The sequence below is a fragment of the Urocampus carinirostris genome, chromosome 11 (genome assembly GCF_059441175.1).
Source record: "Urocampus carinirostris isolate Australia breed hairy pipefish chromosome 11, RoL_Ucar_1.0, whole genome shotgun sequence".
Lineage (NCBI taxonomy): Eukaryota > Metazoa > Chordata > Actinopteri > Syngnathiformes > Syngnathidae > Urocampus > Urocampus carinirostris.
Genome location: NC_142359.1, coordinates 8,801,323 through 8,816,482, shown reverse-complemented (window position 1 = coordinate 8,816,482; position 15,160 = coordinate 8,801,323). Strand labels below are relative to the sequence as shown.

Sequence of the window (15,160 nt, the reverse complement as noted above, 5' to 3'; positions counted from 1 at the left end):
GATATATATAATCTAAAAATTTCCATTATCTGCACCGCTTATTCTCAGTAGGGTCACGGGGGTGCTGGAACCAATCTCAGCTAAATCCGGGCAGTGGGCAGGGGACACTATGAACTGGTTGCCAGTCAGTCGCAGGGCACACAGGGACAGACAATTTGCTCGCTCATTCACACCTAGGGACAATTTAGACCGGCCAATGAACCTGATAATGCATGTTTTTTTGGGGAATGTGAGAGAAAACCGGAGTGCCCGGAGGAAACCCACGCAAGCACAGGGAGAACATGCAAACTCCACACAGGAAGGCTGGCAGCTGGATTTTAAACCATGAACTCAGAACTGTGCTGCACACACGCTAGCTACTGCGCCGTGCTATTTTTCCTCCTCCATCTTTTTTTTTTTTTAATTTTCAGAAAATTACTAGGGACTCACTAGGGCAGCTCTTACGTGCCACATTTGGTTCTGGAGCTGCAGGTTCCTGACCTCCGGCTAAATCAACAGCTTTCTTGTTGACATATTACGCCTCGGGGCCCTCAGAATTATTTGTGAAGGCTTCCAGGTAGATTTTTGAGCCTAACAACAACTAATGGCTGAAATGTGTTTGGTTAAATGCTTGAATATAAAAGCACACTTCTGAAAGCAGCGCAACCAGATGGAAGGAATTAAAAGAAGCTGACAGACAATTTGTATTTTTTAATAACTATTGATGGATAGATATAATTAACATCATGATTCAGGTATTTCTTAGAGCAGCAGAGAAGGCCTCGGGCCTTCACAGCCCACCACTGGTTTTGAGTGTTTTTTATTCCTTTTTTTCAGATGGAAGAATTGATGAATTGCATTTCAATTCATGTAAATAACTTCAATGTCCTGAAACAATATGTTTTCTTGACCAGCGGTCAAGCAAAGTTTGACTCCTGCCATCCCCTCCTTCAGATTTTGCGAGGTGGCCAAGGAGAACGGCATGGACGTCTTTCGTGTTTTTGATTCCCTCAACTACCTGCCAAACATGCTCCTGGGGATGGAAGCGGCTGGGGCAGCAGGGGGCGTGGTGGAGGCCGCCATCTCGTACACGGGAGATGTGTCGGACCCTATGAGGCAAAAGTACTCGCTCGAATACTACCTGGAGCTTGCGGAGGAGCTGGTCAAAGCTGGAACGCACATCCTCTGCATCAAGGTGAGGAATCTGGAACTGAAGGCACTATGATGGGGTCGTTCACGAACAAAACGGCTCTATGAGCTGGCTCCTTGAAGTGAACGAAGAGTCGTTGAGTCGGCTCCCAGATAATAAGGATCTTACATCTAATATGAATCCCTTCAAGATGCCTTTTTAGCGCTCTCTCTCTCTCTCTCTCTCTCTCTCTCTCTCTCTCTCTCTCTCTCTCTCTCGAGATCCCTCTCAAGAATTAAGGTAAGTGCAGGCTGCACTTACGTTAAAAGGGACAATGTGTATTAAGAGGCCTTGAAACTCGCTGTGTTGTGTGGTGCAACTTAAATCTGCTAAAAAGCAGAACAAAGAATACAAACTACAGACACTCAAAGTGACCAAAACACAGCATTTCTCTTTTCAAATTATTGCTCAGACTTGCACAAGTAAAAGAATAAAGACAAAAGCAAGGAAAAAAAGAGGAAAAAAGGGGGAAAAGTAAACAGAAGATGAAAAATAAAAGAGGGAATAAAGGAAGCAAAAACATTTTTGGTAATTTTGCCAACACGATGGCCGATAATTAGTTCATGTTATGTCAAATACATGAAAATGTCCCCACCTATGCATGCTTATATCATACTTAATGTAGTTTCACTTATTTTCAAATCAATATGAATGAATAACTTATTACCACCAAGATGCTCTTGATAACACACACTGTCCCTTTAAACTTTCAGATCAAAGTGGAGGTTGCAGACACCTAAACTATTCTATTCCATTCTATTGGCATATTGCCTCCTCTCACTCTCACCCCCTCTCACTCTTTCTGTCTCTCTCTTTACCTCTCTCTCCCTCACTCCCTGAATTCCCAACCTGAAGTTCAATACAAAGGACAAAAGGAGAAAAAATACTGTCTCAAAGTAATATTGCATGATCTTAACCTCTCCCCTCCCTTGCAAACATGACAAAGTGAAAGAGAGTAGATCAAGTTCTCTTACTATGACATATATCAATTAACTTGGCCATATGAATTTCATTCAGTACAGTGAGTTTTTGTCTCGAGAATGTTATTATCACACTTGTGCATACATGTCAATGCCGATTTAATTAATGTTGACTGCTGCACTAGTAAAGATTGACTGCCACGGACATAGTGCGCAAACGAGTGGCCACAATGCGTTACTTTTTTGTTCTGGACATTTCCCCGGTATTTCTGCCAAGAACGAGATCTTACTTGATAGGGACAGTGGGGAACCTCATTTATTCATTCATGTGTATATATTGATGACGTGGCATTTGGAATCATAGTTACTCCTGCTTTTTATCTGCGCTTCTATGAATTTCTTCACTTTGACATTCAGAGCACTGGGCAGATATCACATTATGGCATCACCTGCCATGTTCCCTGCCAATGCTTTGTTTTAATTAGGCACCGACCGAGATCCGCCGGAATGGCCCAGAGCACTTTCAAAGTTGCCATCGACACTCTTGCGATCATTCGCCTCATGAAAAAAAAAAAATGAAAACAAATTAGCCACATCATATTTTGAAATGCGATGTGTAAAAATGGTAAAAAGTTGCGGTTGGAGTCTGGAGTTTATGGTATTAAATAATTTGGTTTTTAGTGTTTCATCAATTTTGGGAATGTATCATTTAAAAAATAAGATCTGAAGACCTGCTCTTTTTAGTGAGCTGAGCTGAAAGAGACAGTTTTCTTAAAAGAGCCCGGAATTTTAATTTCTAGAAGTCGTACAGTTTCAGGGCAAGCAAAAGGGACTCATCAAATCTGTCCTCGTTTCCCAGGACATGGCCGGCCTGCTCAAGCCCGAGTCCAGCAAGCTTCTGGTGGGAGCCCTGAGGGAACGCTTCCCAGACATGCCCATCCACGTGCACACGCATGACACGGCCGGTGCCGGAGTAGCTGCAATGCTAGCATGTGCCGAGGCCGGCGCCGACATCGTGGACGTGGCGGTGAGTTACTGACCTTCACATGGCGTTGCATAATTCATTTCTTTTCTCGTTATTTGATTTCGGATGTTTTCATAGTGAAATTGTAATAACCTTCACAGAATGATTTCTTGTAGCTTTTTCACACACAATGAAAGAGTCGAGTCGGTATTTGCATTGTCCAGACAGGGTGGGTGGATTTTTCAGTGAATTTAAACAGGGGTTCGTATGGGTTTTTTGAAATCCCTTAAAATGCTTGATATTTATTGTTGCGTTTTCAATTTCTTGAATTTGGTCTGTAGTGCTTGTTAATGCTTGAAATTGTTGCCACATTTCTCAACAAGTCTAAAAATGATGCCGACACTGCTCATTGTTGGGTTCGCTTTGCCATTGCATTTTGTCTTCCCCATGTTTAACGGTAGCTGCCATTAGTCTGTATGGCATTGTTCTATGAAACGTCATCGCCCCCTACAGGTTCATGCTACACATAAACCGGAAACTATTAAATGTGTTTCAGTGCAAACTTTATGTACATTTGTTTACGTTTATTGTGCAGAAGTCTGGGGCAATAATAACAAAAGTTCACTACAGCCCTTTTTTATCCTCCAAAAACGTGCAATTGGAACCAGATATCGGGATCATACTAATATACTGATATTCAGTCGAAATTATTAAAATTGGATGATTTAGTAAAATTTTTCACTTCACAACTGCTACTTAAGGTCAACAAAAACATAGTGCCACAAAACATCCAAAAATTATTGACTCGGAAAGTGGGAAGTTATAACTTGAGGGGCTGTAGTAAATTCATAATCCCAAAGGTGAGAACCACCAGGAAAAGTATGTGTGTGTCTGTGTGTGGAGTCAAACTTTTGCAACAATTTACAAGACGAGATCAAACAATGTCCAAATATTCACGTGTTCAAATTTAAATACAAAAAAAAACATTACTGGCAGAATACAGAGAAAATGGGGCATAAGTGATACTGGAGATTGGAAATACTGCGTTTAGAACCATAGTTAACCTTGTTGTTATTGTTACTATTATTATATCATAACTGTTATTATTGTTATTGTTGTTATTATCATTGGGGTCAAAATGATATTTAGTGACTAGTAGCTTTATAATGTTAATAGATGGGTACTACGATGATTAGTGTATAAAATATGTGACTATTGTTATTATTATAATTATTGATATCCATCCTATGTCATTCGTATATCCATGAGGTTTCTTTATATTTAGACACATATCTGTAAAATAGAATTAATAGGGAAGATGAAGGGGTAGGGAAAATAAGCGTCTGCTTCATACTAAGCCTTTTCGAACATGTTATGCTAACATTATTTTTGTTGAGTCATTGTTTTTGTCCTGTTTTTATTTTAGTATGTTCGAAATATAGTTTTCATTCATTCGTTCATGCATTTACTACGAGCCATAAAAAAAATTAAGGTAGTCCTTCCCAGTAATAAATCGTAATGGAAAGGACTTCCTGCAACTGAAATTATAAGCTACATATTATGGTTATCTTACCCAACACTGATACGGGGAGAGATTTGTCTCAAAAAATTTTAAACACGTATTGATTCCATCCACAAATATATTTGCAATGACTCAAAATCTCAAAATCATGTCTTGATAAATGCAAACGCAGGATTAAAACTCACATATGAAAATCACAGATATATTTGTATATCTTCTAAATACATGAGTCACGACGTAGAACACTGTATTGGGGCTGTCAATTGATTGAAATAGTTAATAGAAATTAAGCACATTTATCACAATATTGTTAATCATGTTTATATGGATGGCGTAAGAAAAAAACGTTTTTCTGACCCATTAATTTCTCAATTGTTTTATACCCTTTGTGTCAACCCTGATTTTTTTTTAAAGGGACAGTGTGTATTATTTGACCTCAAGATGTTTTAGAGGATGTACAGCAACAGAAAACAAGTGCTTGAATAAGTACAAAAAAGAAAGCAAACTAGGGAGACTCAGAGTGACCAAACTACACCATTTTTGTTCTAATTTCTTTGCTCAGTCTTTTGCAAGGACTTTGGTTTCTGAGAGAACCGTATTTTCCGCACTATAAGGCGCACCGGGTTATAGGGCGCACCCCCAAAAAAATGGTTTTTGGTCCTATATTTCCCATACATAAGGCACAAAGGATTATAAGGCACTACAATGGGAACGTCAACAAAACAGTCTGATAGTTCAGTCCAACTTATTACCCCCTTAACATTCCGAAAGCTTGCAAAGAAGCAAATACGTGTCTCAGACATGTACGGAAACAGTGTCTGTACGATGTCACCAATCACTCAAATGCATCGTTCCAAATATCATTCGGAAGGTTATTGTCTTGGGATTCAAGAAATGCCAAACATTTCTTAGTTTCCATTTTATTTTTTGCTGGCAACTGTGTGGACAGCAAAGTAAGAATTTTATTGTGCAGGGAAACGGGGTTCTTTACTGTGCATATGACAATAAACACTTTGAATTGAATTTAGTTTAAAAATAGACTCATCACAGAAACATCAAGATCGTTCTAAAGAAGATACCGGGAAAATATAAATCCGCATAGCTCACCTAAGTTCTCTTGCAGCCATCACGTTCAATAATGATACGTAACCATGGTCTTCTTACAACCGTGAGTGTAGTAAATCCAGGAGAGTAAAATATTTACAAATACAGAATAGTAAAAAATGTTTTCTCTATGCCGTAGTGCAACCCAACTGTGATTCACATTCATCTTTTTTGGCCAATTGCAGGCTTTGTTTCGCCCCTTTAGCCTATGCGAGCCTGTAAATGATAAAAAGGATCCGCCCCATTTACCTGCGAATAACTTTAGCCAATAGTGACTGATTCAAATGATGATTGACACATTGCTTAGGAAATGAAACGCCGGTATATAAATCCCAGCATACACCACGGACTACTTCGCCTTCGGGGGAAAATCTAGTCAGCGGCTCCTTGCCTTAGTTGCCAGATTTTGCGACTTGATATTGATCCATATATAAGGCGCACTATATTATAAAGCGCATGGTCAGCTTTTGAAAAAAATAAAGGCTTTTAGGTGCGCCTTTTAGTGCGGAAAATACGGTACCTTTAACAACAATTATCTAAAAACGAACCTACGAATAAATTCTGATTAAACAGACAGAAAAATGAGAAAATTGAGAAGCACTGGCTTAAGCAGCATGAGCTTCCTGCAATTTTCACAATTTTGACGGCATAATAAATGACAATTACGCCGTCAAAAGGTTTGGGTTAACACTGTTCATGATGTATTTAACTGAGAGCGGCCATTTCTTTCTCCTTTTTGGCAGGTGGACTCGATGGCTGGCATGACTTCGCAACCCAGCATGGGAGCAATGGTCGCCTGCGCCAAAGGAACAAAGTTGGATACCGGTAAGTTTTCTGGACTTGGGTATTCCTATTGTTTTGACCGTGGTCGTGTTTTATAAGATGTAAATCTTTGAAGGTTCCTGATATTAGTCCAGAAAATGTCCGTCTAACATCAGACTTGTTGATTTTCTGCCAATTATAAGGAAAGGGAGACATGGAGCCAACGCTGTTCGATAACAAGAGCTTTGGCTTGGTGTGTTTTGTTTTGAGTTAACATATATAACTTTAATATTAATTCAGTTATCTTTACATTACGTGAAAATTACCCCAGAAATGTAATAAACTAAAAGATATTTTGATTAACTGTTTTAAGGAAGAATAAAAAAAAAACTTTAAAATGATGCCAGGACGGGATTCAATTAGAATGGGTGAGCCTAACCCGCGCAGAGAAACCATTTTAGACAATTCCCCTTTTGACGGGGTCATTCACCTCTAGAGTGATCTAAATGATTGTTAGTAAAATATTGTGATCCTGGCCAAACTTATTTTGCCTGTGAGAGTAGAATGTCTTTCTGGGAAGGCTGCTGAGCAAACAAAAATGCAGCGTCAGGTTTTTTTGACATTTTTCACATCCAGGACTAGCTAACAGAGTGCCTGTGAAAGATGGTAATGGTATTCAATGTGTTTCTGGCCTGTGAGACTAGAATGTCTTTCCAAGAGAAAAAGCTGAGTCAGCAAAACCAAAAGTGCTCAGTTGACGTTTTGGGGGCATTATTTACATGTAGGTCAACTGTCTGCAAGATATTGTGTTTAAAACGTATTGTTGGTTTGACCTAGAAGAGGGTAATGTCTTTCTAGAAAGGCTGCTGAGTAGGAAAAAACAATTGTTGAGTTAGTTTTTGGGCGGAAATTTTACCTCTAAAATGACCTAACTGCCTGTAGAAGACAGCGTTGATATTCAAAGTCGTTTTGTCCCGGGAGAGTGGAATGTCTTTCTGAGAAAAATGCTTTGTTAACAAAACAAGCGTGCTGAGTCAGCGTTTCGTCCGCATTTTTTTACATCTAGGGTAACCTACTTGACTTCTTGTGAAAGAGGGTGGTGATATTTAAACACCTACCTCCTCTTTTTGGAAGGACAGACACACAACCAAACAGAAAAACTGACAAACAAACAGATATATATGTACTTTTATTCCAAACAAAAACATTATCACCACCCTCGCTTTAGTGTGCCTCGTAGTCCCCCAAAGAAGTCATTAGTCTTGATTGCCTGGCTTGTTCAATATTCAAGAGCAAGTGTCTTTCATTTTCCAGAAGACTTTGAAACCTCCGTCTTTACCTTGCACGGCCCCGTTCATCGTTTGAAGGCCCGCCAACGCTCGTCTTTTCATTCTCGCCAAAACAAGCGTCCTCGAATGCAACGTTCCCGACCTTAGACATTTTCATCCATCACCCCTCTCTCCCCACCACCAAACTCTTCTTTTCATTCCATTTGGGCCGGCCAGCAATAATGAGTGGCTTGCTGCGAGCTCGCTTCTTCCGTCCTCGTCGGCCGTTGCGGCACAGCAATTAAATGCACTATACAAGCTCATTTTGCTATCCACCCACTTGGCAAGCCACGTTTGTTTGTGGGGAAAAGTGACTGTTAATCCATTTGTGTCCTCGTCAATCACTGGCGCATTCGGGCGAGGAGATTTTCATTTGATTTGGAGGAGAATGGCAAAAGAGGCCATTCTTTTATGATTTTTTTTTTACTAAGCGGATGATTTCATCAATGAGGTACACAAAAACAGTTTTTTTTTTTCAAGGCAGGATTTGAATTTTTAGAGAGGACAAATTGAGGACGGAAAAAACAGTTTATGCAATGGCCCACCCAAGAATGGAAAGCTTTCGACAATATTTCATTGTTTTTCTTTTAATCCGACAATTTCCTGGACGTTTTGCTGCTTGTTTTGGTGTGTACACTTGGGCGTTCTAAAATACTGAAATTCTTCTCAGAGGATAAAGAATATAAACCATATTTTTCACACTACAGCAGATTATGAGGTGCAACCACCCAAAAATAGTATTTTGTGATATATTTTTCATAAATTAGGCACACATGATTATGAGGCGCATGGAAACTACAGTAAGAGCTAGGGTTGCACACAATATAGATAAATACATTTAAATTCAAATGATTTATTTTATAGTACAGCGAAACCTCGGTTCTCGACCATAATCCGTTCCAGAACCCTGTTCGAAAACCGATTTGTTCGATCTCCGAAATAATTTTTCCCATTAACAATAATGTAAATCGTTTTAATCCGTTCCAACACCCTGAATGTTTACCTTGAATGTTTAACGTAAACATAAAGCTAACCCAGGCTAATCATACGTTTGAGTTATCGTAATCTTCCGTCTGAAAGATTACGCAAACATGAACATGTAAAAAAAAAAAAAAAAAGGATAAAGAAAAGAATTATGCATAGGATTTCTTACCTCTGTGGTGGTCAGCAGAAGGCGCAGGTGGACGGTGGGGAGAGGATCAGACACTCGCACACCTTCTTCATATTTTATTATTTCTTTCTTAAATGCAATAGTTGTACGCACTACTTTTCTTTTTTCACCTGTAGCAACTTTGCTAAAACACTTTGTACACCTATATTAAAAGCGAAAGCAAAACGAAGCACGTCCGCACGCGATAACAGTTGGTCACGAAAAAGGCGATCTACACCAGTACTCCGCATCGCATCCTAGCGTACGTACTCACGCATTACCGGCGTTCGAACTCTGATTTTTTGGTCGGACTCCGATTTGTTCGAACTGAGAGGCGTTCGAAAACCGAGGTTCCACTGTACATAAATTAGCATCATGACATCTGGTTTCACCACCAAAGTTAGTGAATTCATTCATAAATGGTTCCTGTGCTGTCTTCTCTCCAGGCTATCCTCTTTTTCGCCAGCTAGACCCAACTTCTTTTATAGTTGCTGTTTATTTGTACAATGGCTTCAACTATTACCATTATAAAGTCACTGTAAAACTTAAAAACAAACAACAACAAATGTCCTGTTACCTTGCTAATAATTATACTGATACATTCCATGCTAAGCTAACACATGCTATTAACTCATGGCAACAATAATTCATACAAGAATACCTCATTTTGTACAAAACCTTACCATGAACAAACATTTTCATTCTGGTAATCATATTATGTTTCACAGAAATAACTAAAATAAAGACCAACTGTCCCCAAGGTAGCATCACAAACATCACCAGCTGTCACGTCCAGCATGGTCGCCATGACAACCAGCTGGTCCCGCCCCTTGACACCGGCTGTAGCAGATTGTCTTGAGTGCGTGTGTGATTCTTAAGGGCGGGTTTTGGGACTGCCAGTAGCTGAATCATTGCATTGTTCTTTCATTGCTCTGTATTGCTCTGTTCTGTTTTGTTTGACTGGAGGAAGACCTGTCATGCCCGTTTGTCTGAGTTAGTGCCTTTAAACCTGTTTTGTGAGTATTACCTAGTCTGAGTTTCTGATTGCCTGTAAGCCTGTTTTTGTTTTGTTTTTGTCCCTGCGTGTTGGACAACTTTTATTTTCTAAATAAAAGTAACTGATCGTTACGCAATTGAGTTCACACTTCCTGCCTCCCGGTCCGGTCCCTGACACCAGCAACCAAAGAGAGACTGATTCTGTCATCAATTTTAAATATCTTTGAGCTGTCATATCAGAAAATGGGTCAGGACCAGAAATCATGGCAGGGATAGCTCAAATCACAGCCGCACTTGCCAGACTTAAACCCATCTAGAGGGACAAGAAGATAGCAGTGAAATCAAAGATCAGACTCTTGCAAGTTCCGGTTTACTTCTATCTTCCTCTACGCTTGAGAGACATAGTCTCTTACAGAAAAACTGGAAAAGAAAATCCAGGCTTTGGTGATGTTCCAGGAAACATCTAGGCATCAGCTACTTAACCCATGTGACAAACAAAACGGTGTGCAGCCCAATCAGAAGGCACATTGGACCCTACAAGGAACTGTTGTCCACTGTGTGCAAACGAAAACTTCAGTGGTCTGGTCACATCACAAGATCATCAGGAATGACCAAGATACATTTCCAGGGCACAGTCTAAGGCACAGGTCTCAAACAGGCGGCCTGCGGGCCACATCAGGCCCGCTAAGGGATTGAATCGCGAGACAACACTCAGAGAAGCGCAAGAGAAAAACAAGCCGCAGGTTGAAATATGTCAACTTGATGTTGCCAAAGCCAGGTGCCTCTCACACAGACACTGTACTTGGATTTATTTCGCTCTCTCTCTCTCTCTCTCTTCAACCCCTTTTCTCCCACTCTCTGTCTCTGTCTCTTTCACTCTCTGTGTCTCTTTTTCTCTTCCTTTGTTGCTCTTTGTTTCTTTCTCTCTCTGTGTCTTTTTAACTTTTGCTCGAACTTCCTTTTTTCCTTTTCTCTCTTTTAGAATAAGCCGCAGGGTTGAAAGTTAGGGAAAAAAGTAGCGGCTTATAGTCCAGAATTTACGGTAACTGTAACTATGCATTTCCAATTCTACCCACCGTATTTTCCAGTATAAAGGCGCACTGGATTTGTTTTTAGATGCGCCTTACAACCTGGAAATATGGTCCATTTTCAGTGTAAACGCGTTGATATCTCTCCAAATAGCGTTACACATCCTGACTGTGATTGAAAATATAAACATTGACATATTTTTAAATCATCTCTTAACTCTGTTTTTCCTCTCCGCGTGCCCGCTCAGCCATAAATTATACGTATATCGACCTCTCCGTGATAGCTGCACGGTGGAGTTTGACCAAGCAGCCGTTCACAAATAAACAACAGTGCCGACCGCTACCTCCAGCGCCGCCATTGAACATGTGATGCGCCATTAAGCTTTAGGACTCCTTTAAATTGCTTTTCCAATTTGTGGCAGGTATCGCTCTGGAGAAGGTGTTCGACTACAGCGAGTACTGGGAAGTGGCTCGAGGCCTCTACGCACCCTTCGACTGCACGGCCACTATGAAATCCGGCAATGCTGACGTCTACGAGAACGAGATACCCGGAGGACAGTACACAAACCTCCACTTCCAGGTGCACTACTGCCGTTCTCGTGCGTTCTTCCACCTCGTTTTTCTAGCGTAATGAAGTGAACAGGGTTGGGTAGGGTTACTTTAACTTGATTACAGTGGAACCTCGGTTCTCGACCATAATCCGTTCCAGAACCCTGTTCGAAAACCGATTTGTTCGATCACCGAAATCGTTTTTCCCATTAAAAGTAATGTAAAATCGTTTTAATCCGTTCCAACAGCCTGAATGTTTACCATGAACGTAAACATGAAGCTAACCCAGGCTAATCGTATGTTCGCGTTAGCGTAATCTTCCGTACGTGTAAAAATAAAAAAATCAGGTCGTTCACACGTCATTTAGCACCCGGGTCTCCACAAAAAGTGGTGAGCGGTTAAAGAATAAAGAAAAGAATTATGAATAGGATTTCTTACCTTTGTGGTGGTCTGCAGAAGGCATGGTTTATTCCCACGAAAGAAGGGAAACTCGCACACCTTCTTCATTTTGCTATTATTTATTTCTTAAATGCAATAGTTGTACGCACTACTCTTCTTTTTTCACCTGTAGCAACTTTGCTGCTTGCACCGACCTTCTTCGGAGGCATAATTAGGGGCTAAAACACTCCGTTCACCGATATTAAAAGCGAAAGAAGTGCGCGCGCACGTCATAAGTTCTTCACGAGGGGTGGGGGCAATCTACACGATCTACACCCGTACGCCACTCAGGATCGCACCCTAGTGTACCGGCGTTCGAACTCCGATCTTTTGAATGAAAAGCGAAGCAAGAATTTCTCGAAATTTTTGGTCGAGAACCGATTTGTTCGAACTGAGAGGCTTTCGAAAACCGAGGTTCCACTGTACTTTCAATTACTTTTGGATTACTCCAATACCAAATATGCTAATAAAAGACAAAAGAAACTAAATATGAATAAAATGATGACTCACAACACGTGGTAAGGTTTCTCTCCTGGCTTTGATCTCTTTGATCTCCGGCAAACCTAACATAAAATGCAACAGAAACAAAATGAAAATAAATCCAAACAGCTTGCCAACATCATTTTTGCCGTTCCATGTATACCGTTACTCCCCTAGCCTGCACAAAATTTAGTCATTTTATTCATATTCAGTTTCTTTTGTCTTTTATTAGCATATTTGGTATTGGAGTAATCCAAAAGTAATTGAAAGTAATCCAGTTAAAGTAACCTTACCCAACCCTGTTGATAGGTATGTAGATGAGTTATTTTACTATGTATTATTACTCGTTTAATTTACTGAATTCATATTTTTATTGACCAAAAGTTGTTTTTATGTGGGTGTTTTTGAAAAGGGAGAAAGATAAAACACTCTGGGTGGTCAGCACCTCTAAATTTCTGAACCTAAAACCTCCCCTGATCCAGGGTTGGGTAGGGTTACTTTAACTTGATTACTTTCAATTACTTTTGGATTACTCCAATACCAAATATGCTAAAAAAAGACAAAAGAAACTAAATATGAATAAAATGATGACTCACAACACGTGGTAAGCTTTCTCTCCTGGCTTTGATCTCTTTGATCTCCGGCAAAACGAACATAAAATGCGACAGAAACAAAATGAAAATAAATCCAAACAGCTTGCCAACATCATTTTTGCCGTTCCATGTATTCCGTTACTCCCCAAGCCTGCACAGAATCTAGTAATTTTATTCTTATTTACCGTATTTTCCGCACTATAAGGCGCACCGGGTTATAGGGCGCACCCGAAAAAATGGTTTTTGGTCCTATTTTTGACATACATAAGACGCACCGGATTATAAGGCGCTACAATGGGAACGTGGACAAAACAGTCAGATAGTTCAGTCCAATTTATTACCCCCTTAATATTCCCAAAGTTTGCAAAGACGCAAATACGTGTCGAGAACACGTGCGGATGCGGTATCCGTACGATGTCACTCAAATGCATCGTTCCATCATTCGGAAGGTTAAAGTCTTGGGATTCAAGAAATGCCAACCATTCCTTAGTTTCTATTTTCTTTTTCGCTCGCAACTTTACTGTGCATATGACAATAAACACTAAAACATAAAGGCTTTTAGGTGCGCCTTATAGTGCGGAAAATACGGTAGTTTCTTTTGTCTTTTATTAGTATATTTGGTAGTGGAGTAATCCAAAAGTAATTGAAAGTAATCAAGTTAAAGTAATCCTACCCAACCCTGGAAGTGAAACAGCGTTTCGGTATCACGGATGACCTGTGAAATTAAGATGATGTGAACTCTGGCCATGCGGTCTAATAATAGAGCTTCCCTGCCTACTAGAATTTGTGATTGCGTGTCACGCAAACTACACACAGTTTTGGTACTCGTGCTTAAAATCCATGAGAATGCTTGAATTCTTAATGTTTTGTTTTCAAGGTTTGAAAACTGCTTACATTTTGCATTAAATTTGGGACAGGTTTCTCAACAAGTCTGCTTAAAATAGACGCAGACACTGCTTTCTGCATTTCTTCTCCCCTCGTGTTCAACGGCATCTGGCATTAGTTTGTATGGCATTGTCTTATATAAGAGGACAGGTGCATGGTACACCTAAACAGGGGCACTTTGAAATGGCTATTAGGGCAAGGATTATTCATTAATGATGGATATTTAGTATGGGCCATGCATAAAATTAAGTTGTAATGGGAAGAACTTCCTGCAACTAAAAATGTAAGCTATATATTGCTGTCATTTTAATCCAACACCTATACGGGGAGAGATTTTTTTTAAAAATGTTAGCGCGCAGGGCCATTGTGCGGAGGTTTAGGGTTCAAGTCCGGCTACTGCAGCCTCCCTGTGTGGAGTTTGCATGTCCTCCCTGTGCAGTTTCCTCCCACATTCTCAAAAAACATTCACGTCAGGCTAACTGGCCAGTCCAAATTGTCCCGAGGTGTGAATGAGCAAGTGAATTGTATGTCTCTGTGTGCCCTGCGACTGGCAGGAAACCAGTTCAGGGTGTCCCCTGCCTACTGCCTGAAGATAGCTGGGATGGGCTCCAGCACCCCGCGACACTACTGAGGATAAGCAGTGGAGATAATGGATGGATGTTCAGATCCACAAATATATTTTTCTATTTCAAGATCTAAAAATAAATTGTCTTGATAAATGTAAACACATTAAAAATCGCATAAGTAAATTGTAGTCATATTTGTGGCTTTGCAAAATACATGATTCACACCTGATTTTTACATGTAACACAATCACAAAATTAATCCAAACCCGACTTTGTGTCTCGTGATTGTAGCTGAATATAAAGTACACAGTCCAAAAACCACAGCCGGCAAAATGAACGGAAAATGATACCGGTACTTAACGTTTGATGCAGACCTGCAGAGTCCGGGTCCCGTTGAAAATAATCCAAGGGAAAAAAATGTATATTTCCAAAGGTAAGGGTGGGAAAAATATATATCCACTATTGTCCGCTGCGTCCACAAACACGTCTCACCTTTACTCCACTCCCGTCAGCCCCTGTTGTATTCGCCCCTTCTTTTTGATTCGCCCGTGGAAAACATATCAGAATAAGTCTTTAAAATAAATACAATACAAAAATATACAGTTGCAAATACATATTATACATGGTTACACATATTTACAAAGAAAGACGGTACACCGAGAGAGTTTTCAAAGCTTATAACTTTCATCCCAAACCGTGCCTGTGAA

The 15,160-nt window shown here is 40.1% G+C and overlaps 1 protein-coding gene across 1 annotated transcript in view; it reads left to right on the top strand.

The window, feature by feature from the left end:
* The window catches only part of pcxb (pyruvate carboxylase b), a 444,629-nt gene that overhangs the window by 395,310 nt on the left and 34,159 nt on the right, over positions 1-15,160 (top strand). The window contains exons 17-20 of the mRNA XM_088347024.1: positions 934-1,174; positions 2,948-3,115; positions 6,422-6,503; positions 11,365-11,522. Coding sequence (XP_088203150.1) covers positions 934-1,174; positions 2,948-3,115; positions 6,422-6,503; positions 11,365-11,522 — 649 coding nt within the window. The remainder of the gene's footprint in view (positions 1-933; positions 1,175-2,947; positions 3,116-6,421; positions 6,504-11,364; positions 11,523-15,160) is intronic.